Genomic DNA, 22,388 nt, shown 5'->3' with positions numbered 1-22,388 from the left:
ATCCAATCGTCAGTTCTCGAGGTTGTACTTGTTCGCCCTGAACAGCGCCAGCTTGTACGTGTACTGCGTCACGGGCTGTCCCCTGCTCTCGATGAACCCGGGGTCGAACGACGTCAGGTAATCGTACACCGTCTGCCCCGCGACGATGGCGGGCCCATCCCCGGCAGCCTCCGCCGACCGAAACTTCCACTTGGTGAACGTCCTGCTCGACTTGACCTTGGTCGCCTTCGCGGCACCCGACGGATCGCGCGTTCCGTCGGGCCCCAGCGCCATCGCGGGGATCGCCGCCGGGACCGAGTCGTCCGTCGGGGTCGGCGCGTATCCCCCGTTATCCCCGCCGTCAAAGACGATCTGCGCAACCTCCGAAGTCTCGATCCTGTCCGGCGCCGGGTACTCCTCGCTCCGTTGGTTCACCCGAAAGAACACGCTCCTGCCGTCCGCGCCGATCCTCCCTCTCAGCACGTTCGGGTCGTTGACGTCCCACTCCACCGAGTCTATGACGTTGTACGCGCGCGCGGTGGCCTCCGCCATCCTGACGACGTTGTAGGCCCTGTCCATCACCACCCGTCCCTGGTCGTTTTTGATGAACCTCATCGGGTAGACGATCTGCTGGCCGACGTCTTTCCGCGCGCGGTTCACCACCGCGATGTCCTGGACCAGTTCGTCGCCCTGGAGGGTATCGACGCGCGTGAGCGTGGAGTAGCACAGCCAGGTACCGAGGAAGTCCTCGGGGAACGTGAGGTCGGACGGGGCGCCGGAGATTGCGGACCACGCCTCGGATATGAGGCCGTTCTCCATCGCGACCGCCGGGTTGCCCGGGACGACCGCACCGCCGCCCCCCATGGCGACCGCGCCGAGGGCCGAGAGCACCGCACGACGGCCGGGCGCGGCGTCGTCCTCGTCCCGCCGGCTCGTTTCCCGCCGCCGCTGCTGCTGCTTCTGTTTGGCGCGGCGGATAGCCTTTGGGCACGGGCAGCTCTCCGGGCGCAGGCACCCCGAGCAGTTCTCCACTCGCTCGAGCCCGTCTTCCCCGCTGGCTGATGTCGCCGCGACGTTAACGGGCGCGCGACGCGTGCGCCGCCGGGATCGAGGCGCCGACGCCGCGATTCCGAGCGGCGCGGCGGCGAGGAGTCCGCTCCCCATTCCGCGACCTTTTGTGAGACGTCATCGTCATCTTGTGTGAATAGAGACTAGTGGTACATCGCTCGCTCAGGGACCGACACGTCGACAGAGTGGTGCGGAGGTGGAGCCGCACGGGCGCCGCTCGAGGGCGTCGGCACGTCCCGCGAGGCGTGCAGACGCGGACACGGGTCGAGCGTCATGCCCGAGAAGGACGGATCCTGGCTCCTCGGCGTGGTCGTCTGCTCCAAGACGGGCACGTGCCTGGTCAACGCGTGTTCGGATGCACCCCTCCGGGTTCGAGAGCTGTGCCGCATGCTGCCCGCGCTCCACTCCCTCGCCGCGGGCGTCGCATCCCCCACGTCACACCTCGACCTCTCCACCTGCTCCGTCGCGCTGTGCGAGAGCAGGGTGGGGTACATCGTCGCGGCGTTGACCTCGCCGGGCGCCGACTGGCGACAACGACGAACGAGCGCCTCGTTCGTCGCCGAGACGGTATCGCGCGCCTTCGCGTGGCACGGCGGCGAACACCTCGAGTCTTTCATCGCCCGAGACATGGACGACGCGGTGATGGACGCGACGTTTGACGCGGGTGAAGACGCAGACGACGGAGACGACGACGACGCGACGACGCATCCGCAGTTTCGAAGCTTCGAGCTCGAGTTCCTCCGGCCCGCGCTCGCCCGCGAGTTCGCGCGGCCCGCGCACGTTCGGTGGCTCGAGCCCCTCGTGGGATGCGTCACCGCGCGGGTGGCGCACGCGCACGTGCTGATACCCCGCTCCCGCGACGATGACGCATCCCACGGGAGCGGCCATCGCCCCGCGACGAACGACGACGTCGCCGCGGCGGTCAGGGACGATCGCGAATTCGACGATTCGGCTTTGTCGGACGCGGTTCGGACAAAGGAACTGGGCGCGCGCGCGACGTGGGAGTGTCACGTCGTGGCGTCCGCGCGGGGAACCGAGGCGTCGCACCCGCTCGCGAGGCTGTGCGACGTCGACGCGGTGGGGTGCGGCGAGATTTGGCGGGAGACGCGGGAGCGGTGTTTGGCGATGGCCGAGTCGAGGGCGCGGCGGTGCGCGGCGACGGCCGAGGTCGGGGGTACGTTTGACGGCGACGGCGTCGGCTTGAGCGGTCACCGACGAGTCAGTTCGCGGGTGAAGGGCGCCGGGGTGGTTCGGGGCGCGTTCGCGAAAAGGGAGGCGTCCACGCCGCCGGAGACGGCCGTGCTCGTGTTCAGGAATGTCGGGGGAGGGGGAGGGAAAAAGGACGGGGACGTGGGTCGGGATCGGCGGACGCTGCGAGCGGTTATACACGCGTTCTCGTGCCACCCGGGCTCGGCGATCGGTACGGCGTGCGCGGTGGCGTTTTGCGTGTCGCCGCCGGTGGGTGACTCACCGGGCGGTGACTCACCGGGCGGTGACTCGCCGGGCTCCCCGACGGGGCGCGGGTGGCCGGACGATTTAGACGGATGGGACCCGCCGGAAGTATCCGGAGGATACGTGTCCAGGCGCGTGGCGGGCGGCACCGGCGCCACCTCGAGCGTCATGCCGACCGATCTCGCCAGGGCGATGTTCCGGGTCGCCGACGCGGTGAGGACGACGCTCGACCCGCATTTCGATTGGAGCAACCATCGTTCGTCGTCGGATGGGGCGACGGAGGCGAAGAAACGGTGGGGGGGGCTCGACGGTACCGGTCTTGAAGAGGGTCACACGGAACGGTCGGGACGGGGCGACGGTGTCCCCGCCGTTGGTAAAGACGCGGGGTGGGTGGTGGTGAAAGGCGCGGGTCCACCGACGGGTCGGGGCGTGAGGAGGGTCGTTCCGGCGTAGCACTCTAGGGGCGGCGAAAACGCCAAATGCAAACGCGCGATTTTCGCAGCTGTTTCTCGCCTCATCAAAATGTACGTGCAGCTCTCGCTTTTGCGGCGGTTCGACGTTCGACGCGCGATCGGCGGGGTGCTCACACCGCACGCGCGCGCGTCGGACGTTCGAGATGTCCAGCGCCCTCGACGAGGCCTGCAAGAAGGTCGACGATCTGATCCTCGAGGTCGGCAAGAGCATGGGCGACGCCGCCCCCAAGCTCCGCACGGATCCCGACGATCCGTGGGTCGAGATCTGGAACCCTCCCAAGTCTGTGTACAAGGAGCGCTGCCAGGCGACCGGTTACCTCATGACCAAGCCGTTCGAGCGCAACAACCCGATGCCCGGCCAGTTCAACGAGACTTGCGACTACATCGTCAAGCTCCTCAAGCCCGTGATCAAGCCCAAGGGCGGCGCCAAGCCCAAGGGCGGCGAGGGCGGCGGGGCGAAGAAGGAGAAGCCCGCCAAACCCGCGGGCGGCGGCAAGCTCGCCCAGCCCGCGGCCGACGAGGACCCCATCTGCAAGGCGCGCCTCGCGATCGGCAAGGTGATCGAGGTGAGCCACGTCGAAAACTCGGACAAGCTGTACTGCTGCAAGGTCCAGGTCGGACCCGAGGAGGTCAGGCAGGTCATCACCGGCTTGCGCAAGTTCGTCCCCGAGGACGACCTGAAAAACCGGATGGTCCTCACCATCCTCAACCTCAAGGTGGCCAAGCTCGCGGGTCAGACCTCGGAGGCCATGATCCTCGCCACCGAGTCGGAAACCGACGGAAACCTCAGCGTCAAGCTCGTCAACGTCCCCGACGGAGCCGTCGTCGGCGACGTCGTCGCCGCGGAGGGCGTCGCTCCCGGAGCGGCGGGGTACCCGAAGGAGTGCAAGAGCAAGTTTTGGGACGCCGTCAAGGCGAAGCTCGCGGTGCGTGGGGGCGTCGCGACGTACGACGGGAAGAAGCTGACGTGCGCCGCGGGGGCGTGCTCCGCCGACCCGAGCGTGCCGGACGGTTCCCCCATCAAGTGATTAGTTTCATTCCGCGGCTTGCGTGTAATGGTTATAACCTTCGACGAAGCCGCCGCGAGCTCTACTATGCGATCCTCCCTCCTTTTCGGATCCCCAATAATAAATACGAGCCGCCCGCGCGGCTCAACCCCCTGTGAGTACAAGTACTCGCTCAGCCCCCCGAGGAGATGTACAGCTCAACTCCCAGTAGTTTCTTCACCTCCTCGTAGCACACAAACGCGATGGCGATGGACGGCGCCACCTTGACGTAGTTGGCGCTCAGCCCATGAAAGAGCGCGCCGACTCCCTCGTGCCGCACCGTCTTCACGAAGCAGTCCACCATCCCGGTGTACCTCATCTCCGCGAGGTGTTTAGCCTCGCCCTCCGCGAGCGCCTTGGCGCCCGCCCACCCCGCCACCTGCAGCTTCCGCCTGCACACGTCGAAGGGATACGCCACCGTCTGGCCGATGGCGCCCGCCACGCCGCCGCACGCCAGACCGAGCGGAACGGAGAGGTCCTTCCCGCTCTTGAGACCCTGCCACTCCGCGACGACGTCCTTCAGGGTGCCGTACACCGCGAAGTTCAGGCCGACGTACGGTATGACGCCGATGACGGACGGGAGCCACCCCTTGTACAGCGCCAGCGCGCCCTCTTCTCTCACGATGACCCTCGCCGCGTGGGTCATGGAGGTGTACTGCTTGTACTTGCCGTCCACCTGCGTGGTGAGTCGCCCGCGGACCATGTCCAGCGGGTACGTCGCGGACATGGCGAAGATCCCGGCACCCGCGCCCGCGGTGAGACGGGTCAGGGGACCGAGCTGCGCGTTTGGATCGGACTCGCGCGCGCGGGAGAGGAGCCACGATTCGAGGGTCTCGTAGGCGAGGAACTTGGACGCGGAGTTGGGCACGATGCGGATGCAGTTGGCGCCGTTGCCCTTGAACATGCCGACCATTCCCTCGGTCCTCATGATGTGCGTCAGCCCCCTCAACACGCCGTTGTACGCGGTCGTGGTGCTCCCCGCCACCTGCTGCAGAATCTTGAGGCGCTCGAGCGGCGCGACCGCGGTGCGCGAGACCCCCCCCGCCACCCCACCCGCGACGAGCGACTTGCAGATCTCCATCAACCCCACGCCGGATTTCCCCTCCCCCGCGGACGGCGCGACGAACCCGCCTCGGGCGTAAGGTCCGCGAGCATCGTCGTTCGCGACCGATCGTGCGGCGGCGGTGAGGCTCATGCCGACGGCCGAGGAAGGAGCGCGTTCGAAGATCGGCGTCCCCAGCGCGCGCGTCGTCCAGTGCGTCGTGTGCCGAGCGCGGTCCCGAGCTGACATCATGACGCCGAGCTCCCGCGGAGCGTTCGACTCTGTTAGCGCGGCGGGAAACTGGCGCTGCGCGCGAGTGCGGCGACGCCTCCCGAACCGCGAACAGTCCACTTGCCGGGGATTCTGTTGCCGCGGTCGGTTGTAACGACGGTTCATCTTGAGTCATTTGGCGACTTCCCCGTTGATTTTTTCCCAAGTGTCCGACCAAAATAAAGCGACGTGGAGCAGGGCAGAGTGGATAGTGGATATCCCGGTCGTCGACGCGCTGGCGCGGACCATTCGAGCAGCGCACGAGTCTCGACTCGCGCGTCTCAACCGTCTCAAACTTTCGGAACCATGGCTTCCTTCGTCATGTCCGCCTCCGCCGTCAAGGCTCCCGCCGTCAAGGTCTCCGGCCTCGGTTTCCGCAAGGCTGTGTCCGCGGTTGCGATGCCCAAGGCTGCTGCCAAGCCCGTCCAGGCGCACGCGGCGTTCTCGGTGGTGTGCGGCAAGCCCGGCGCCAAGGCCAAGACCAACAAGTCCGCGGCCAAGCGCTTCAAGATCACCGCTTCCGGCAAGGTGAGAATGAGGAACCATCTAACGCTCGCGACGGCCCGGACGCGCGCGCATCCGGGCCGGGATAAGGCTTGAGGGTTTCAGGGTTTTGTCGCGACGCCCTGCAGATTTTTCTCCAAGATTCGCCCCGAACGAGAGCTCGGACTGACCATCCTCACCCTATCCTCCCGTCATGAACAGGTCCTCCACAGGCGCCCCGGCAAGCAGCATCTTAACGGCCACAAGACCACCGAGCGCAAGACCCGCCTCAGCGGCGAGCGCCAGATTGGCGCCGAGCAGATCCCCCTCGTGAAGGGTCTCCTCCCCTACTCCCGCAAGAGGATCCGCTAAGCGCCGGGCAGACGGTGGCTCGCGCGCATTATTTTTTACCTATAGGATACGTAAAACTAGTGGGATGGGGACGGACGCGCGAGGCTTCGCGCGTTCGTCGAGGCGGTGGGTGATTTGGAGTGACTCGGAGGTGAAGTCAGCCGAGGACGCAGCCGGCAAAGATGGAGTTCTTTCCGCTGCCGGAGCACGGCTCTGATTATCATATTCGTTCGGACGGCTTGAAGCGCTCGAGCCGTCTTGTATAGTCTGAGATAGAGTCGATTGGTAATATCGAAGGCGTTGGCGCAACACGAACCCGGAACTCGTCCCTCGCGCGAGTCGCGAAACTCGATTCCGGCACGCGCGGCTCAAAAGGTTTGCACCAGGTTTGCAGTACGGCTACGAGTCTAATTCAGGTTAATAAGGGACACGAATTTAGTTTACTCCTCAGGCGCCGGTTCGAACGTGGCCGCCTTCTCGCGCTCCTCCGACGTCACGGGAATTCCGTCCAGCTTCATCAGCTGCGGCACCCGCTTGAGCACCATCAGCCTGTAGTCGCTGCCTTCCGCGTTCGGCTCCTCCGCCTCGGTGAAAATCGGGTTGCCCACCAGCAGCAGCTCCTCGAGCTTCGACAGCTCCGTCAGCTTGTTGAGCTCGTCGAAGTCCTCGATCCTGTTGTTGCTCGCGTACAGCACCCGCAGCTTTGTCAGCTGTTGTACACCCTTGAGCTTCTCCACGAGGTTGTACGAGATCCACAGCTCCTCCAACGTCTCCGCCACGCCGTCCAGGTTGTCGAGCTTCTTTATCAGATTCTTCCCGAGGCTGAGGATCTTCAGGTTCTCCAGGCCCGTCAGCGGCTGGATCTTCTCGATGTTGTTCGTGGACAGCGAGAGGTGCTCGCACGCGGTGAGGGTCTGAAGTGCCGCGTCCATCTTCTCGATGGGGGGAACCTGCGCATACAGCAGAACCTGAGGGGGCGGAAAGGTGAGGAGCGGGTGAGTGACCACTCGATATTTCAAGTCAGCGGGCGGGTCTCGATGCGGGGCAGTCCTGAGAGGACTGGACGGTCGCGCACCTTCACCTCCTCCGCGGCCTTCACGCCCTTGGCCGTCTCGAACTTCTTGATCGCTTCCTTACACGTCGTCGGCTTGGGGGTCGCCATGGTTCCTCTCCCGACGCTGCCCGACGAATGCCTGATTTGGAAATACGCCTCGAGTATAAATAAACGGGCGGATTCGCATTTTATTTTCTCCCCTCTTCTCTTTGTCACACGCGCAAAGGTTAGGACTATGATGTATATTTGTGGTTAATTTTGTATGGACGAACACCCAGGAAACGTAGCATTTTGGTCGTCTCAAAGTTTGTTGAACGCGACACGAGTGGCGCGAAAACTTCGGGGGTGTTGGCAGCCTCCGTTCGACACGCCCGAGCAGCGTCACATCCCCGTCGCGCGGCGTGTCTCGGGCAGCGGCAACCGATCCGCGTGGGGAGTATCCGACCCACGGGATGGCGCCCGACGTCTCCGCGCGCATCCGCGCCGGGCACGACGCCTCACCGCGCACGCCCGACGCGATCAAGCGTCCGGACGGTCCCGCCGAGTCGTCGCTCGCGGGTCCTCTCAGGCGCGCCGTGCTCGACGACCGCGCCGCGGAGGTGCGCGCGCTCATGAAGTTTCGATCGGTGAGCGAAAATCGAGCTCCCGACGGCGATTGCACCGCCGCGGACGCCCTGCTCCTCGCGATCGAGCGCGGATCGTTCGCGTCGACGGTCGAGCTCGTCAAGATGCGCGCCACGCCGCTCGACGCGGCGTGTCTCCTCGCCGCGGCGGCGTCGCCCAACCCCGAGTGCGCCGCCTTCGTCATCGACGGGTGCACCGCCGCGGGGGTCTCCCCGGACTCGAGGGATCACTCCGGCCGCACGCCCCTCGAGATCGCCACGAGGCACCGCGCCGATCTCACCGCACCGCACGAACGATCCCCGACGAGCCACTTCTCCCCCGCGCATCGACACGGCGACGACGGCGGCGCCGGCGCCGTCGCCTCGTCCCTCCTGCGATGCGGCGCGGGCGCCAACGTGGAGTTCTCCGACGGTGCGACGCCGCTCATCGCCGCGGCCCGCGCGGGGCGGCACACCGTCGCCGCCGCGCTCCTCGCGCACGGCGCCGATCCCCTAGCCGTCGACAGATCCCGATCGATGGACGCCGTCGCCGGCGGGACGGCGCTGCACGCGGCGGCGATGAGCGGCCACGCCGAGTGCGTCCGCGTGATCGTCGACGTCCTTCGCGCCATCATGGAGGACGACGAGGCGTCCGCGGGTGCCTTCAAGGGTGCGAACGGGGGCGACGGTCACATGAACTGCCTCAACCCGTTTGCGGCGTTTTCGCGCATCTTCAGCTCGCTGGGCCCGGCGCCGCCGTCGCCGGGGCTCAAGGGCACCGACTGGAGCGAGCTCACCGGAGAGGACGATGAGAAGAACGGCGGTGCCGGAAGCTCCGTCGCGGCGCCCAGCTCGCCGGTCATGGGCAGCGACGACGATGACGACGAAAAGGACGAAAAGGATGGGGAACGAAAACCGAGCCTGCTGGATGCTGGCGACTCCATCGGGAGGTCCGCGCTCCTCCTCGCGATCGCGGGCGGGAACATCGCCGCGGCGTCGGTGCTCTGCGACGCGGGCGCGGACAGGCGCCAGCGCGTCGGCGATCGGACGCTTCTCCACGTGGCGGTGGAACGGGACGAGCCCGAGATTTGCGAAATCTTACTTCGCAGGCGGGACTCGCTGACGCCCAGGGCGCTGTACCGCTCTGATTCGTTCGGAGGAGGAGGCGTCGGGCCTTTCGGGACGGGCGTCGGGCGGGGGGCGCTCGCGGGTCCACCCGCGGAGGTGGACGCGAGGGACAGCGGCGGGAGGACCGCTCTGATGCTCGCGGCGGAGGCGAGAAAGTCGCAGTGCGCCGAGGTGCTCGCCGACCGGGGCGCCGACCAGGACGCCGCGCCCGGCCTTCGTCGCAAAGTGGAGACGCTCCTCAACGTGTACATCTGACGAGTGATCGTGAACTCGATGATACGTCGGCCGAGACGGCCGTCGCGTGCGTGTGTATTTGTATTAATCGTAAGTAGTTTGCAGCGGCGAGTGTAGTTTTGCGTTTATTTCTGAAGGGCGCCGAGCACCCGCTCGAGTTCGTCCATCGACGCGTTGGTCGTCATCACGAGTTCCGTCACGCCGTGCCCGCAGTTTCCGTCCAGCGCGTGCCCGAGGCAGAACACCGGCCGGTTGCGCCTGCGCCGCCTGTGGTACCGCCCCATCCGCCGGAGACGCTCGGAAGACGATCCGCCCTGAAGCGCCCACGCGGCGCCGGCGGCGCTCCGGCCCTCCGCCCTCGCCCGAGCGACAGCCTGCTCGAACTCGATCTTTTCGGCGATTTCGAAGCAACGGGCGCAGTGCACGACGGCGAGGTGAGGCATCGCCTTGCAAAGCGCGCAGTTTTCGTCCTCGTCCTCGTGTTTGGAAGCCTCGTTCTCCTTCCCGGCAACCTCCTTGACACCCTTTGACGTCACGACGGCTCTCCCCGCCCTCTGCTCTTTTTCGATAATCTGGAGCTCGGCGCGAAGGGCGTCCGCCATCCTCGCGATCCACGGCGCCCTGAGCGACTGGTCCTCCCGCGATGACCCGTCGCCGTACCCGTACCGCCGCACGAACGCCTTCGCGGTGTCCAGAATCATCTTCTCGTGCGAGAAGATCGAGTCTCGCTTGCCGACGCCGTGCTGGTAGTCGTTCACGGCGGCTCTGCCCATCGGGACCCAGTCCGCGGTGCCGAAGTTCACAGCCTCGCCCACGTTCCAGCCGTGCGAAAACCCCGCGTGGTACGCCCTCGGCCACGTCACCACGAACTCGCCCGCGCGCTGCAGCGTCTGGCACACCGGCACTCCGTGTCCCTCGCCGAGCACCGCCGGCGGCACGAGCGTGACCAGCCGATGCAGCAAGTCGGGTGCGTCCTTGAAGATCCCCGGGACGATGTCCCTCACCGCGCGCTCGAACGCATCCGCCGCGTGCGTCGGGGCGCCGTACCACGTCTTCGGCGCGCCCGCGTGCATGTAGTTTACGGACCCCAGGTAGTGATCCTCGACGTGCCAGCAAAACGCGCTGAACATCATGCCAAAGTACAGCCACGGCCGGGTCAAGCCCGGTATGTCCCCGCCCACCACGCGGAGAAGGTTCGACGGGTGCCTGATGAGCTCGCCAAAGTCCCACGCGTGCGGCACGCCGCCGTCCTCGTCTGAATCCGAGTCCGGCGTCGCACCCGCGGCGGCGGATGCCGACCCGAGCGGCACCTTCGCGAACCCGCTGCCGTACACGTCCGCGTCTAGATCGCTTCCGTACTCGACGCGAATCTTCTCGACGTCCGTCTCGACGATCCTCCAGAACTCCTCTTCCAGCGCTCTCGCCTCGCACGCGTCGTCGCTCCAACCGCGGTTCTCCCTCCTCAGCCGTTCGGTCTCGTCCGCCACGCGCCGATGCGTCTCCAGGTACTTTCTCTTGAACGCGTCAGCCATGTCACGGTACGAATCGCGCGTGTACCTCTCGCCGTCCTCGAAGTGGAGCCCTTCCTGGAGGCGGTTGACGGTCTGCAGCTTAGTATCGAAGGGAATGCCGTCGCCGCCGGCTTCCTCGTTGAACGGGGGCTTCCATCCTGCGCGGGTTGAGGGCGGGAGGGGCGGGTGAGCGGAAGTGGCCGAGGGGGGTGCCCGCAACACAGCTGGCGCGGAGCTCGATCGCGCGGAACGGCGGTCGGCGTGTCGCGCGAGCTTACCTTCGGGGGGGATTATCTTCGCGATGCCGTAGGGCATGGCTTCCGGCGTGATGCTCTTGATGTAGGCGAACGGATCGGCGAACTGCTCCGCGGTCGGGCGGAACACCGGGCACTCCGGCACCGTCGTCGAGGAGACCCGGCGGACGTGCTTCATGCTCGCCTTGAGCGCGCGCTGAAGATCGGCGTCGTTGAATCCGTCTTCGTCGACGAATTTGGTGGGCGCACGGATGGTCCGCTTGGCTCGACGCCCCGTCGGGGGCTCCGAGGCTATCGCGCCTCCGTCCGCGGCCACCATACTCGTACGCCGCGCTCGTCGTTTTGCCCGCTTCCCTTTTTTTTCCGCCCGGTTCGTGGAAACGAGAAAGGGCGGGCGGACGGAACGAGGAAGGGCCGAGGCGCGTCGCCCCGCGCGCACAACCACCGACGATGGCACGCCGCGCGGATGTCCTCCTGGCCTCGGTCCTCGGCGTCGCGGTGACCCTCACGCTCGCGTCCCTGGTGGTGGACGCGACGGACGCGCGAGCCCGCGAGCCGCGGGACCCGGCCGAGAAACCCGGAGCGTCGCCGTGCTGGGCCCGAAGCCCCACGAACGCCTCGAGGCTGGTGCCAAAAGAGGGGGGGTGCGACGGCTTCGACGCGGACGAGGTGGGCGGCGTCGATCGCGCGCGAAAGCTCGACGAGTGCGCCTGCGTCTACGCGCAGGCGGTGTGCGACGTGCAGCCCGGCCTCGTGTGTTCGGTTCCAGACGGGCGCTACGTGTGCAGAGACGAGGCTACGGGCGCGGTGGGCGGGACAGCCGGGCAGGAGCTGCGGGTTCCCTGCCTTCAGAGCCTCTGCACGTCGGTGACGTGCCCGCTGGACCCGCGAACGCTGCCCTTGGGCGACGACGGCGCGAGCGCCGCGAAGGTGTGCGACGTGTGCGAGATGTACGGGTACGCGGCGGGTACAGGCGAGCTCCGGGCCCAGGAGGGTTCGAGGTGCGGAGGCGAGGTCCGGGCCCAAGGCTTGAGGTTCGGCCCGAAGGCGGCGCTGCTGGCGTACTCAGCCTTCATGTTTGTGGACTTCACCATGGCCGCCGCGGCGGCGGGCAAACCGCTGCCTCAGGACCTGCCGACGACGTCGCAGTATCCGGAGTATCATCACGGCCAACCGTCGGCGCCCGTGTTGCTCCCGGAGATCCTCGAGCAAGACACGGGAGGCGACTGGCAAACGACGACGACCGCTTACGAATACCCGCCGACCACCACCACCTACGAGTACCCGCCGACGCCGCCGACGCCGCCGTCTCCGTCCCAACATCCGTCCCGACCTCCGCCGCTTCCGTCTCTGTGCGACGTGGACGATCTCATGGACGTCCTCCCGTCCGCGCTCCCTTCTCTCGTCCCGTGCCTGTCCGGCTCGACCTCGACGTGTTGCCAAAACGTGGCAAACATCGTGGGGGAGTCGACGGACGCTGACATGACCGACTGCCTGTGCAATCGAGACGCCTTCGACGCCCTCGCGGGGTTGCTGATGGACAACGTCGGGTTGGACCTGGCCTCTCGCCTGGGCGAGTGCGTCGCGAAGGGGTATCGGATCAACTTCCCGGCGGATGAGGGCGGCGGCGGCGGGTGCGACCGGTACGAAAAACGCGAGACGCGCGCGTATGTTCGGCCCAGAACCGAGAGGAAAGGAGTCGAGGAAAGCGGAGACCCGGACGCGGTCGCTCGAGACCGACCGAGGGCGTCGGTGACCGCGCAGAGTCGCGCGCGGAACGCGGCGGGCCCGCGCGCGGGAAGCGACGAGGCGCCGGCGAGGGGAGACGATCGATAAACTGGACCATAACTACCTGCAAGAGAAGGCTGAGGAAGGTTTCATAGAAGCGCTTCGAAGGGCACGTAATAAAGCCGAAGTCATAATGAATCCTACGTTTCAACGTTTCAACCGCGAAGTCTCGGAGAGGATCGCACCGGCGACGTCACCGGGGTGTCCGTGTCTAACTGGCTGATCAAACCCCCCGGTGACTTTGCCGTGAACAGCCCGGGTGACCCGCCAAAGTCCGGGCTCGCCGCCCCGCCCTTCTCGGGCGTACCCTGAAACCCAAACACCTCAAACTCGGGGACGTCGCTGTATCGCCTGTCCAGCGCGTTTCGCCTCGCGTCTCTCTCGTTCTCCTCGCCCAGCGACTTGCCCAGCGTCCGCAGGATGGACTTGCGCCGCGAGGACTTGGCGGCGGAAACCTGCTCGTTCTCGCGGTCCGATCCGTACCGGCCGGACGGCGGCGGCGCCGGCGGCGCACTCCTCGGGGCACTCGCGGCTCCATCTCGCGGTTCCGCCCCGGCGGCGCCCTCGCCCTCGTTCTCCGGGAAGGAAACCTCGCGCCTCCGCGGCGGCGAATCCGGGTGAGAAGCCTCCGCGTTCCCCCCGGCAAACGCCTTCTTGACCCGAGCCGCCCATCGTTCGGTGCTGATCGCGTTCGCCCTCACCGCCGGCGCGGGAGTCTCGCGGGCAGGCTTGTTATCCGCCCCGGAGGGCTTCGGCGGAGCGCTCTTGGAGGAACCGTCCTTCCTGGGCCTACCCCGCGGCTTTGGAGCGGCGACGTCCTGGCCGAAGATGCCGCCGATGCCGCCGGCGAGCCTCCGCAGCGCCGCCGCCTTCTCCTCTGCGCTCGCCGGCTTTCGCCGGATGTGCCCAGCCTCGATGTCCTCCGCGGTGGGGTGCTTGCGCGGCCTGCCGCGCTTGCGCGGCGGCTCCCCCGGGAGCCTTCGCCTCTTCCGCGGAGTCGGATCGTTCGGGTCATAAACTTTCCTCGGCCTGCCCGCGCCGGGCCTCCAACCCCCGCGTTTGCCCTTCTCGATGCTCCGCGGGGGTTGCCCTCCCGCCGACCCCTTCGTCGCGGGGGTATCGTCCGCGTCCGTGGTGTCCGCGGCGCCCCCGTCCGCGTCCGTCGTAGCCGTCGCCGGGGAGGACGCCTCCGTCCGGTCCGAGGATCTGTCCGTGGGGGTCGACCCCGGCGGACCGGCGTCGTCGTCATCCTCGCCCTCCTCCTCGTCGTCATCCGACGACTCCGCCTCCGAGTCGACGACCCGGGCGACGTTCAAGCCGAACCTGCGGGCCATGCTCGTCTTCCGGCCCATGATCTCGGCGCTGACGAGCGCGGCTGCGTGCTCCGCGGAGTGCCGCCGGTTACCCTTCCCGGGCGAGGGCTTGGCCGGCTTGGGCGAGGGCTTGGGCTTGGGCTTCGCGGCGGGAGGAGGCTTCTTCCCCTTGGGCGACGCCGCCGCCTTGGACGGCTTTCCCTTGTACCTCGACGCCAGCGGGGTGTCGTCCTCGGAATCTTCGTCCGATTCCTCCGTGTCGTCGCCGTCAGATTCCTCCGTGTCGTCATCCCCCTTCGGCGGAGGGACGTCGTCGTCCTCGTCCTCCTCGTCCTCGTCCTCCTCGTCCTCCTCGTCCTCGTCCTCGTCCGTCGCATCCTCAGACTCTGAATACACCGCCAGACTCTTCGAGGGTTTCTTCGCGGGTCGAGCCCGCGTCGGCCCCTTCGTCGGGCTTCGACCCCTCGGCCTCTTCGCCGGAGACTTCACCGCGGACTTCTTCGCCACGGACTTCTTCACCGCGGACGTCCTCGCCGCGCGCGCCTCGAGCGTCTCCTCCTCCTCCGACTCCTCAGACTCGGACTCGGACTCGGATTCCGATGAAGACGACTCGCCGTCATCGTCGTCGTCGTCGTCGTCGTCGTCCCGCCGCCTCTTCGCCGCCGGCTTGGCCTTCGACTTGGGCCTTCCCCTCTTCGCCGCCGGCTTCTTCGCCTTCGGACCGGGCTTCGCCCTCGCCGCCGTCTTCTTGGACTCCGCCGCCGCCGACGTCGCCGCCGGCGTCGCCGTCGTCGCGAACGGATCCTTACGCTTGGCGTCCTCGTTGAGCCAGAACGCGCTCGGCGCTCTGCGCTCGCGCGTGCTCCTCCCGCCGCTCCTCCCGCCGACGGACGCCGGAGTACCCGCGCCCCGGAGTGCCGACGGGGACGCCGCCGCCGGGGTCGTCGCCGTCGCGACCACCCCCGAGGCACCCGCGCCGCCGCCGCCGGTCACCCTCGCCATGCGCTGCGCGGCGATGAGGAGCTGCCTCGCCTCGCGCGAGCCACGCTTGTTACCGCCGACGCCTGTGCTGGGTTTTGTACGCCCCGCTCGAACAGCGGCGATCTTGTTCCCGTCGTCGTCGCTGTCGCTGTCGCCGATGCGGTACGAGCGGCGCGCGGCGCGAGCGGTTAAGGACGCGGGCGATTTGGCTGGCGATTTTCCAACGGTGACGCGCGGTGACGCGCCCGCTCGCGTCGCGCCCCTCTTCTCCGCCGCCCTTGCGAGTTTCTCGAGCGGCGAAGACGCGTCGCGTCCCCCCTCGACCCCCGCCGGGGACACGTAGTCGTCGTCGGCGTCCTCGTCGGCGTCCTCGGACTCAGACGACGACTCCGAGGGTTCTGGCGGGGGACTCGGCTTCTTGGCGCCGGCGCCGGCGCCCGGCTTGCGCCCGCGTCGGCCGCGGCCCCGGCCCCGGCCCCCGGGGGGCGACGGGGGCGGCGAGAATATCGCGCCTCGAGCCGCCGCCGCGTCCGGGCCCTTCTTGCGGAGGATGAGGTCGTCGAGCGTGAACCCCGATCCGGAACCACCCCCGCCCGATGCCCTTCGCATCGACGGCGGCGGGGACTTGAGGTCGGAGAAGATGCTTCGCTCGGCGGGCGAGCCGTTGGCATCAACCCCGCCAGCTGTGTTGTCGCCGTCGCCAGCTGTGTTGTGGCCCAGGCGCGACGGGTACCGCCCGTCGCCGCCCGCGCCGCCGCCGCCGCCGCCGCCGTTCATCCACGGCGCCGCGTACCCCCCCGTCGGGCTGACGATCCCGGGTTGAGGTTCACGCTCTATGCCGGAGCCGTCTCCGAGCGCCAGCCGCCCGCGCGATTCCGGCGGTGGAAACGATCGCACGAGCTCGTCGTACGCGGACCTCTCCGCGCGAGTCGGCGCCGGGGACTGGCGCACCATGTCCTCGAACTTGCTGTGCACTTGCCTGGCGAGCTCGCCGTTGAGCCAGCCGTTGGATCCGGGGCCGCCGTGTGGGACGAGGCCTCCGCCGCCGCCGCCGTGAAGGTGTGCGCCGCCCGCGCCTCCTCGCATCGGGACCATCTCGTCGACGTCGGTGTGCACGCGCTCGATCACGCGCTCCACGGTGCTGCGGCGCGTGCGCTGGACCCAACCGTTACCCATGTTCCTGTTCGGGCGGGAAAGAGGCGGATCAGGGTCGGTCGGCTCGCGATCTCGGGCGCGATCGGTCGAGGCGCGTGGACGGGCGAGTTGAAATTCAGGGCGACGCGCATTTTCGCGCGCGAAGCGTCGGGAGGAAGGGGGGATCGGGGTGTGGACGCACTGGTAGTCGGTGTACTGCTGCGTCTCGCGCGTATCGCCGCCGTATGAGCCCCCGCCGCCGTACGGGCTGCCCCCGAACCCTCCGCCGGGGCTTCCAGGATGCGCATCGTGAGGCGGTGCACCGGTGGACGGCACCAGACCGAATATGGCGCCGGACCTGCGAGTGATGCGGGAAAGACGGCGCGCGTCAGCGACCGATGGCGCGAGGATGGAGGCGACCCGAGGTGACGAGGCGATATCCGCCGCCGGATACGGGCCTGACGCGCCGTTCGCTCGCCGTGGGAGGCTTCGAGGGCGCGACCCGTCCGAGGAAAACCCGGTTGGGCGGGAAAAAAAGCATTGACGACGGTTTGAGCAAGGCGGAGACGCGCACCTCACTGGATCGGCGCTGTCCGGCGCATCGTTGCTCCTGACGAGGGGCATGATCGCCCCGCCGCAGTCCTTCGGGGCGCGACCGGGGTGAGTGTCCTCGCGAGACGCGCGATAGACCGCCCAGGCGCGCGTTCCCGCGCGTCGTCAAGTGTGCACCTCGGTCGGGGCTGGGAGTGGTGGCTGGACTCAAGAAAATAGACTGGCGCGCGGCGGGAAAATTTTGGCGATCGCGAGACGGTGATTCGCAAGCCACGACAGCGCGTGTCTGCGTGTGACAAAGAAGACGTGGGGGTGTCCCGTGAGGTCCAGTGTTCCGGGGCGCGATGGCGGAGCGCGAGCCGCCCTCATCGCCGCCGGGTTACGTGCCCGGGGACTCGGACTCGGAGTCTCCGGACATCGCGACGCGACGACGGGATCCGCCGCCGGGGCCGGTGGTGGAGAGCGTGAGCCCTGGCGAACGGGCCCGAGGGAGGGGGGATTCCGGGGAGGAGGGGAGAGATCTCGACGATTATGACAATTCCGGCGGGGGAAGCGGCGACCCCGCCACGCCCGGCACGATATCCTTCCGGTCGGGGCTCGAGCTGATTCACAACGTCAAAGAGGGTAGCGAGTGCAGGATATGCCTCATGGATCACACCCCGTTCTGCAAGCCGTGCAGGTGCCAGGGCACCATGGGCCACGTGCACCCCGAGTGCCTGGCGAGGTGGTGTCGCGAGACCGGGGTGACGAAGTGCGAGCTGTGCCACAGCACGTTTCCCCAGTACTTCATCGACGCGGGTAAGCGGACGAGGCGCGTGCGCGAACGCGAGCAGGCGGACGCGCAGGAGGCGTCGGAGCGCCTCGCCGCGCAGACGGCCAACTTCCAAGTCGCCTACGGCAGGCCGCCCACGACGGCGATGGACTACGCCGTCATCAACCTCAACTCCATGCTCGAGGCCGAGGCCGCCATGCGACAGCGCCAACGCGAGAACAACGGCGTGGAGGACAGGCAGTTCAACGAGAGCATGAGGGTCGTGGTCATAGACTCCTCGGGGCGGCCCCAGGCGGTGAGCATGGGCGAGCTACGCGGCGCGAGCGGCGGCGGCGGCGGGCTCGGGCTCCAACCTGTCGGCGACCAGAACTACGACCTCGACCGGGCCATCGTGAACCACCAGCTCAGCTTCTGGGCCCGGATCGTGGTGTCGACGCTGTGCGTGTTTCTCGTGCTGTACATCATCGTGGCGATCGTCGCGGCGTCCTCGGACGCGGGTCGCGATTCCTATCCGGTTTTCATCTTCAGACTGCTGGGGTTCATGCTGCCGCTGCTCCTGATCGCGAGGGCGGTGTACGTCTTCAGGCGACGTCGGGAGCAGGCGATGATCAACACGGTCAACGACATGTTCATCCGGCATCACGCGCAGACGGCGGAGGTGAGGCCGGCGGCGGGGGGGGGGAACGGCGCCCGGGAACAACGCGGGACCCGGCGGCTTCTCGACGTGTAACCGCCGCCGATTAAAACGACGCTCGTGGCGTCGAGAGTAACTAAAAGTTAGTTTCGTGTAAAAGTTATGTGTGTATGCCCCTCATCACGTGTGATTTGAGGTTCACGAGGACGGCTACCGTCCGAACGAGCGTTTCGTGTCCCGTCGCGCGTAACGTCGTCGACAAAGCGTGTCGACAGCTGTGTCACCTCCTTCAGATGATGAAGATCTCCTCCTCGATCTGCATCAGCTTCATCACGCGCCACGGCACCGCACCGATCGACGCGTTCGTACGACCGCCCCCGACCGCGGACATGACCTCCATCAGCGCGCCCCTGTCCACGCGCGCCGATTGTCTGACGCCGCCGCCTCGGGTGTCGACGTCGACGAGGCTCACGGCGCGGAGGCGTCGGTTCTCCGCATCTTCTTCCATCGCATCCGTCGCATCCGCCTCCTCGTCGTCGTCGGCGGCGGCGTCGTCGGTTTCGTCTGCGTCCATGACATCCTCAGGTCGACCGTACTTGTGCGACATCACCACGTCGATCGCGTCCTTCTCGTCGAAGCTCCCTTCGTCCTGGCTCGACAGCTGTGTTCCTCGCTCGGCGCCCGCGCTCTCCGAGAGGGTCGGGAGCGAGAAGTCGAGGCTGCGGCAGGCCTTGGGCCTCGTTCGGCGAGCGCCGAGGATGGAACCCAGTCCCGCGTCGAGACCGAGCGTGGTCCAGGAGCGCCCGGGTGAGGATGCGAACGGCGCAAGGGAAGGAGCGAGCCCCGGCTTTATTTTTTTCCGAGGGGGAGACGGAAGCGTGAAAGCGCCGGGCGTCCTGAGCTGCTCGGGCGGGCTGCACGGCGAGGATGCGGTGTGCGGGCGCCCTTGCGTGGGCCCAAACGGCGAAGGAGGCGAGGGCGACAGCGCGAGACCTTCCAGCGCGAGCTCCATGTCGTCGTCTCCGTCACCCGACTCCTCTCGGGCACGCTTCACGCAGGGCGAGCGGCTCGCGCGTCGGGACGCCTCGGCGGGCTTGAGAGCGGCCCTCGCTTCGTCGTCCTTGTCCTTCTCGCGCGACGACTCGCGCTCGCACTCCATCAGGTGGCACAGCACGTGCAGGTCGAGGACATCCAGCGAGGTCGCCGCGGGCTTTGACGAAGCGAGCGCGGCGGACGCCTTCCGTCTGACCGAGGGGCGAAGTTCCTCGTCCTCGCACGCCAGCTGGTCCTCGTCGCGCTCGTGCTTTGCCCCCCGCGCGCTCGTGCTCGCCCGAACGGCGAGATCGTACCTGGCTGCGAGAGTCGACGCGCCGCCGCGGTGCGCGCGGTTCTTCCTCGCGCCGATCCACGCCAACATGCCCACCGCACCGCGTGGTTCTGCGGCTCGACGCCCACCGTTCGTGACCCCTGGGCAGCCGGATTTGGGACAGGATGCCCCGATCTACGGGCCGAAAACGTGGGAAACACGTGGGACCCAAGCAGACCAGCTGACGAAGATTTTGACAACCTTGTGAGACGTCAGTTTGTTCCTGTGTTGAACGTCGGGGCACTGCGCACCGCGCGCCGCGTGAGATGAACGCTAGGGCCATGCGCTCGTCCCTACCACAGCGGAGTGTGATGTCATCGCGTACCGCGGCGATGCTCGCGGCAGTGTTGCTTGCCGGTGGGTCTCCGCGCCCGTTGTTGCCCTTTTTAAATCCGGCGAATCGAACCCGCATTCTCGCCCCCTCCGCGAATGCCCTCTGACGTTGCCCCCCCCCCGCTCCCTCCGTTCGCAGTCCTCTCGCCGATGTGCGTCGCTTCGGAGATCCCGTCGGATTCGGTCGTGCATCACCTGCACCGCTACGAGATTTCACGCGCGTTCGAGGTGTCCGCGGTGGACGCGTCGCGCCATCCCGCCTCGTTCTCCGCCAAGCTCGTCGCGTTCGGGCGCGAGTATCGACTCGAGGCTCAGCGGCACGACGCTCTCCTGCATCCCGAATACGGCGAGTACGTCGTGGATGCGGACGGTTCGGTGACCCGCACGGAATCCACGACGTCGCTCACCGATCACTGCCACTACCAGGGCGTGATCGTCGGCGCCGGGGGCGAACACGAGGGGCACGCGGCGCTGTCCATCTGCGACGGGCTGAGGGGCCAGATCCTCGGCGTCGACGGCACGAGCCTCTCGATCGAGCCCGCGCACTTGCACCTGCCCGGAGAGCACTCCGCGCCGGACGCCGCCGACGTCGGGGACGGGACGGGGCACATCGCGGCGTCGTTCATCGCGTTCCGCCGCGAGGATGAGCGCGACGATTTCAGACCGAGCGCTCGTCTCATGGCGCGAGACGTGGTTGACGCGACGAGGCCGACGACGAAGGTGCTCGACGCGGGGGGCACGCACGCGCTGCCGCGGGAGTTCACGACGGCCGTGAAGACGGGCGGCGACGAGGTGGGCGGGCGCGGCGGGCGCAGACTGCTGCAGACTGGCGCGCAGGAGCTTTACGTGGAGATGATCGTCGTCAACGACTTGAAACGAATCGAGCAGTACGCGACGATGAAGACGCTTCACGAGGAGACGCTTCACGTGGTCAACCTGGTGAATCTGCTGTTCAGGAAGGACATCAAGACGCCCGTGACGATCGTGGTCAAGCGCCTGTACGATGCTAAGGACCCGTGGAAAGATGAAGTCCCGATCCAGGCAGACGGGGAGGCGGTTTCACTCAAGCTTCTCGACGCATTTACAAACTGGCGAACAAAACTGTACGATGACCTGCCGTCGCACGATTCCGCACACCTCTTCAGCGGTCACGATTTCGACGGGGAGACTGTCGGACTGGCGAACCAGATTGGCGACACGGGCGTGAGCATATGCAGCGATTACTATTGCGGTTGGGATGTCGGGGGCCAGAAGCTAAAACCTGGGTTTTGCTTCTGCGAGCAACTCAACGGCGTGTGCCAGGACAAGCTGAACTGTTGCTCCATGGCCTCCACCGGCATATCGATGGTGCGGAAAGAGAAGCTGGCGTCGGACGCGACGACGGTGGCGCACGAGATTGGCCACAAATTAGGATTTCCGCACGATGGGGTGAAGGAGGGCGGCGTCGACACCACCAGGTGCGACAAGACTGGGTACATCATGGCAGCCTCGTCGAGCTCCACCGATGAATTTGACAGTTGGTCGCAGTGCAGCGTGGACAAGTTCGCCGCGGCGCTCGAGGGTGACGAGTATTTCTGCCTGGCCAAGGGAGACCACGCGGTGTGCGGCAACATGGTGGTGGAGGACGGCGAGGAGTGCGACTGCGGCGGCTCGGATTGCACCGCGGGAATGCACCCCGACCCCTGCTGCGACGGGAAGACGTGCAAGCTGGTGGCGGGTGCGAAGTGCTCGGCGGGCCTCGGGGATCGAGGATGCTGCGACCCGAGCACGTGCTCGACGCGCGCGGCGGGTCACACGTGCAGGCCCGTTGACGGTCTGTGCGACATCGAGGAAAAGTGCGACGGCGTCGAGTCCACGTGCCCGATGGACCTGCACAAGGAGATTGGTCGGGGGTGCGAGGATTCCAACGGGGACGTGGGCGCTTGTCTGGGGAAGCACTGCGCGAACCGTAACCACGTGTGCACGAGCATAACCCAAGTTCGCAGTGATGGCCTACTGTATGGGGGCAAATCGGCGAGTCAGGCCGCGGGCAAAAGCTATGGTGGCAAGAAGTTGTGGTTGTTCGACTCCACCTCCTGCGACAACGGTTTCGTATGCTTCGACGATGCCAACTCGGTTTCTCAGTCGACTTATTGGACCCTGTCCAACTACGGCGCGTTGCCTGGGTTTCCGTGCGGCTCCTCGACGACGGTGACTCGGACGACGAACGGAACCAACGAGACATACGAGATTTTCGAGAACGTGTGCGACGGGGGACCGACATTGAACGGGCAGAGCAGCAAATGCGTCACGCGCCCGAAGATGATTCCGCCGCCGCCGGCGCCTTTTCCGCCCCCGTCGCCGCCCAAGGCGCCGTGGCCGCCCCCCGCGCCGCCTTTGCCGCCTTACGCCGGGAGTCCCGGGGTTTCGACATTCCGGTCGACGCTCTTCGGCGTCATCGCGGCGTTGGCTCTCCTGGCACATTGACGACGCGAGGTATCCGAACGCGGACGAGACGAGCAGACGACGCCCACGAATATATAAATATGAGTTGTAACGAGTTGATTCGTAATTATGAGTGCGACGATG

General features: G+C 67.1%; 13 protein-coding genes across 13 annotated transcripts; 7 read left to right on the top strand and 6 right to left on the bottom strand.

Annotated features, from left to right (window-relative positions):
- Nucleotides 1-9: 9 nt before the first annotated feature.
- On the bottom strand, nucleotides 10-1,143 carry MICPUN_56883 (predicted protein; the record flags this gene model as incomplete). Its single annotated transcript, XM_002500442.1, has 1 exon — nucleotides 10-1,143. One exon carries the CDS (start codon nucleotides 1,141-1,143, stop codon nucleotides 10-12), a length of 1,134 nt encoding a protein of 377 aa, XP_002500488.1.
- A 177-nt stretch (nucleotides 1,144-1,320) lies between these two features.
- Nucleotides 1,321-2,952, top strand: MICPUN_56882 (predicted protein; the record flags this gene model as incomplete). The annotated part of the gene is made up of 1 exon (XM_002500868.1): nucleotides 1,321-2,952. One exon carries the CDS (start codon nucleotides 1,321-1,323, stop codon nucleotides 2,950-2,952), a length of 1,632 nt encoding a protein of 543 aa, XP_002500914.1.
- A 541-nt stretch (nucleotides 2,953-3,493) lies between these two features.
- MICPUN_76741 (predicted protein) lies at nucleotides 3,494-3,826 on the top strand (the record flags this gene model as incomplete). Its single annotated transcript, XM_002500867.1, has 1 exon — nucleotides 3,494-3,826. A coding segment is annotated over one exon (333 nt), but the record flags the coding sequence as incomplete, so codon positions are not given.
- Nucleotides 3,827-4,176: 350 nt separating this feature from the next.
- MICPUN_75681 (predicted protein) lies at nucleotides 4,177-5,087 on the bottom strand (the record flags this gene model as incomplete). The annotated part of the gene is made up of 1 exon (XM_002500441.1): nucleotides 4,177-5,087. A coding segment is annotated over one exon (911 nt), but the record flags the coding sequence as incomplete, so codon positions are not given.
- A 500-nt stretch (nucleotides 5,088-5,587) lies between these two features.
- MICPUN_56879 (predicted protein) lies at nucleotides 5,588-6,471 on the top strand. Its single transcript, XM_002500866.1, has 2 exons — nucleotides 5,588-5,858; nucleotides 6,036-6,471. Exons 1-2 carry the CDS (start codon nucleotides 5,637-5,639, stop codon nucleotides 6,183-6,185), a joined length of 372 nt encoding a protein of 123 aa, XP_002500912.1. The 5' UTR covers nucleotides 5,588-5,636; the 3' UTR covers nucleotides 6,186-6,471.
- Nucleotides 6,472-6,604: 133 nt separating this feature from the next.
- On the bottom strand, nucleotides 6,605-7,326 carry LC1 (outer arm dynein light chain 1; the record flags this gene model as incomplete). The annotated part of the gene is made up of 2 exons (XM_002500440.1): nucleotides 6,605-7,132; nucleotides 7,240-7,326. The coding sequence occupies 2 exons, from the start codon at nucleotides 7,324-7,326 to the stop codon at nucleotides 6,605-6,607; spliced, it is 615 nt and encodes a 204-aa protein (XP_002500486.1).
- A 344-nt stretch (nucleotides 7,327-7,670) lies between these two features.
- Nucleotides 7,671-9,203, top strand: MICPUN_56877 (predicted protein; the record flags this gene model as incomplete). The annotated part of the gene is made up of 1 exon (XM_002500865.1): nucleotides 7,671-9,203. The coding sequence occupies one exon, from the start codon at nucleotides 7,671-7,673 to the stop codon at nucleotides 9,201-9,203; it is 1,533 nt and encodes a 510-aa protein (XP_002500911.1).
- A 104-nt stretch (nucleotides 9,204-9,307) lies between these two features.
- MICPUN_99424 (JmjN/JmjC protein) lies at nucleotides 9,308-11,266 on the bottom strand (the record flags this gene model as incomplete). The annotated part of the gene is made up of 2 exons (XM_002500439.1): nucleotides 9,308-10,851; nucleotides 10,972-11,266. 2 exons carry the CDS (start codon nucleotides 11,264-11,266, stop codon nucleotides 9,308-9,310), a joined length of 1,839 nt encoding a protein of 612 aa, XP_002500485.1.
- Nucleotides 11,267-11,397: 131 nt separating this feature from the next.
- On the top strand, nucleotides 11,398-12,783 carry MICPUN_56875 (predicted protein; the record flags this gene model as incomplete). The annotated part of the gene is made up of 1 exon (XM_002500864.1): nucleotides 11,398-12,783. The coding sequence occupies one exon, from the start codon at nucleotides 11,398-11,400 to the stop codon at nucleotides 12,781-12,783; it is 1,386 nt and encodes a 461-aa protein (XP_002500910.1).
- A 107-nt stretch (nucleotides 12,784-12,890) lies between these two features.
- On the bottom strand, nucleotides 12,891-16,787 carry MICPUN_99422 (predicted protein; the record flags this gene model as incomplete). The annotated part of the gene is made up of 3 exons (XM_002500438.1): nucleotides 12,891-16,209; nucleotides 16,366-16,521; nucleotides 16,738-16,787. The coding sequence occupies 3 exons, from the start codon at nucleotides 16,785-16,787 to the stop codon at nucleotides 12,891-12,893; spliced, it is 3,525 nt and encodes a 1,174-aa protein (XP_002500484.1).
- Nucleotides 16,788-17,059: 272 nt separating this feature from the next.
- Nucleotides 17,060-18,217, top strand: MICPUN_56872 (predicted protein; the record flags this gene model as incomplete). The annotated part of the gene is made up of 1 exon (XM_002500863.1): nucleotides 17,060-18,217. The coding sequence occupies one exon, from the start codon at nucleotides 17,060-17,062 to the stop codon at nucleotides 18,215-18,217; it is 1,158 nt and encodes a 385-aa protein (XP_002500909.1).
- A 193-nt stretch (nucleotides 18,218-18,410) lies between these two features.
- Nucleotides 18,411-19,538, bottom strand: MICPUN_56871 (predicted protein; the record flags this gene model as incomplete). Its single annotated transcript, XM_002500437.1, has 1 exon — nucleotides 18,411-19,538. One exon carries the CDS (start codon nucleotides 19,536-19,538, stop codon nucleotides 18,411-18,413), a length of 1,128 nt encoding a protein of 375 aa, XP_002500483.1.
- Nucleotides 19,539-20,699: 1,161 nt separating this feature from the next.
- MICPUN_107903 (predicted protein) lies at nucleotides 20,700-22,376 on the top strand. Its single transcript, XM_002500862.1, has one exon. The coding sequence runs from the start codon at nucleotides 20,718-20,720 to the stop codon at nucleotides 22,284-22,286; it is 1,569 nt and encodes a 522-aa protein (XP_002500908.1). The 5' UTR covers nucleotides 20,700-20,717; the 3' UTR covers nucleotides 22,287-22,376.
- The last annotated feature ends 12 nt before the right edge of the window (nucleotides 22,377-22,388 follow it).

This window comes from Micromonas commoda, chromosome 3 (genome assembly GCF_000090985.2).
Source record: "Micromonas commoda chromosome 3, complete sequence".
Lineage (NCBI taxonomy): Eukaryota > Viridiplantae > Chlorophyta > Mamiellophyceae > Mamiellales > Mamiellaceae > Micromonas > Micromonas commoda.
This window is presented reverse-complemented; position numbering and strand designations above follow the sequence as displayed.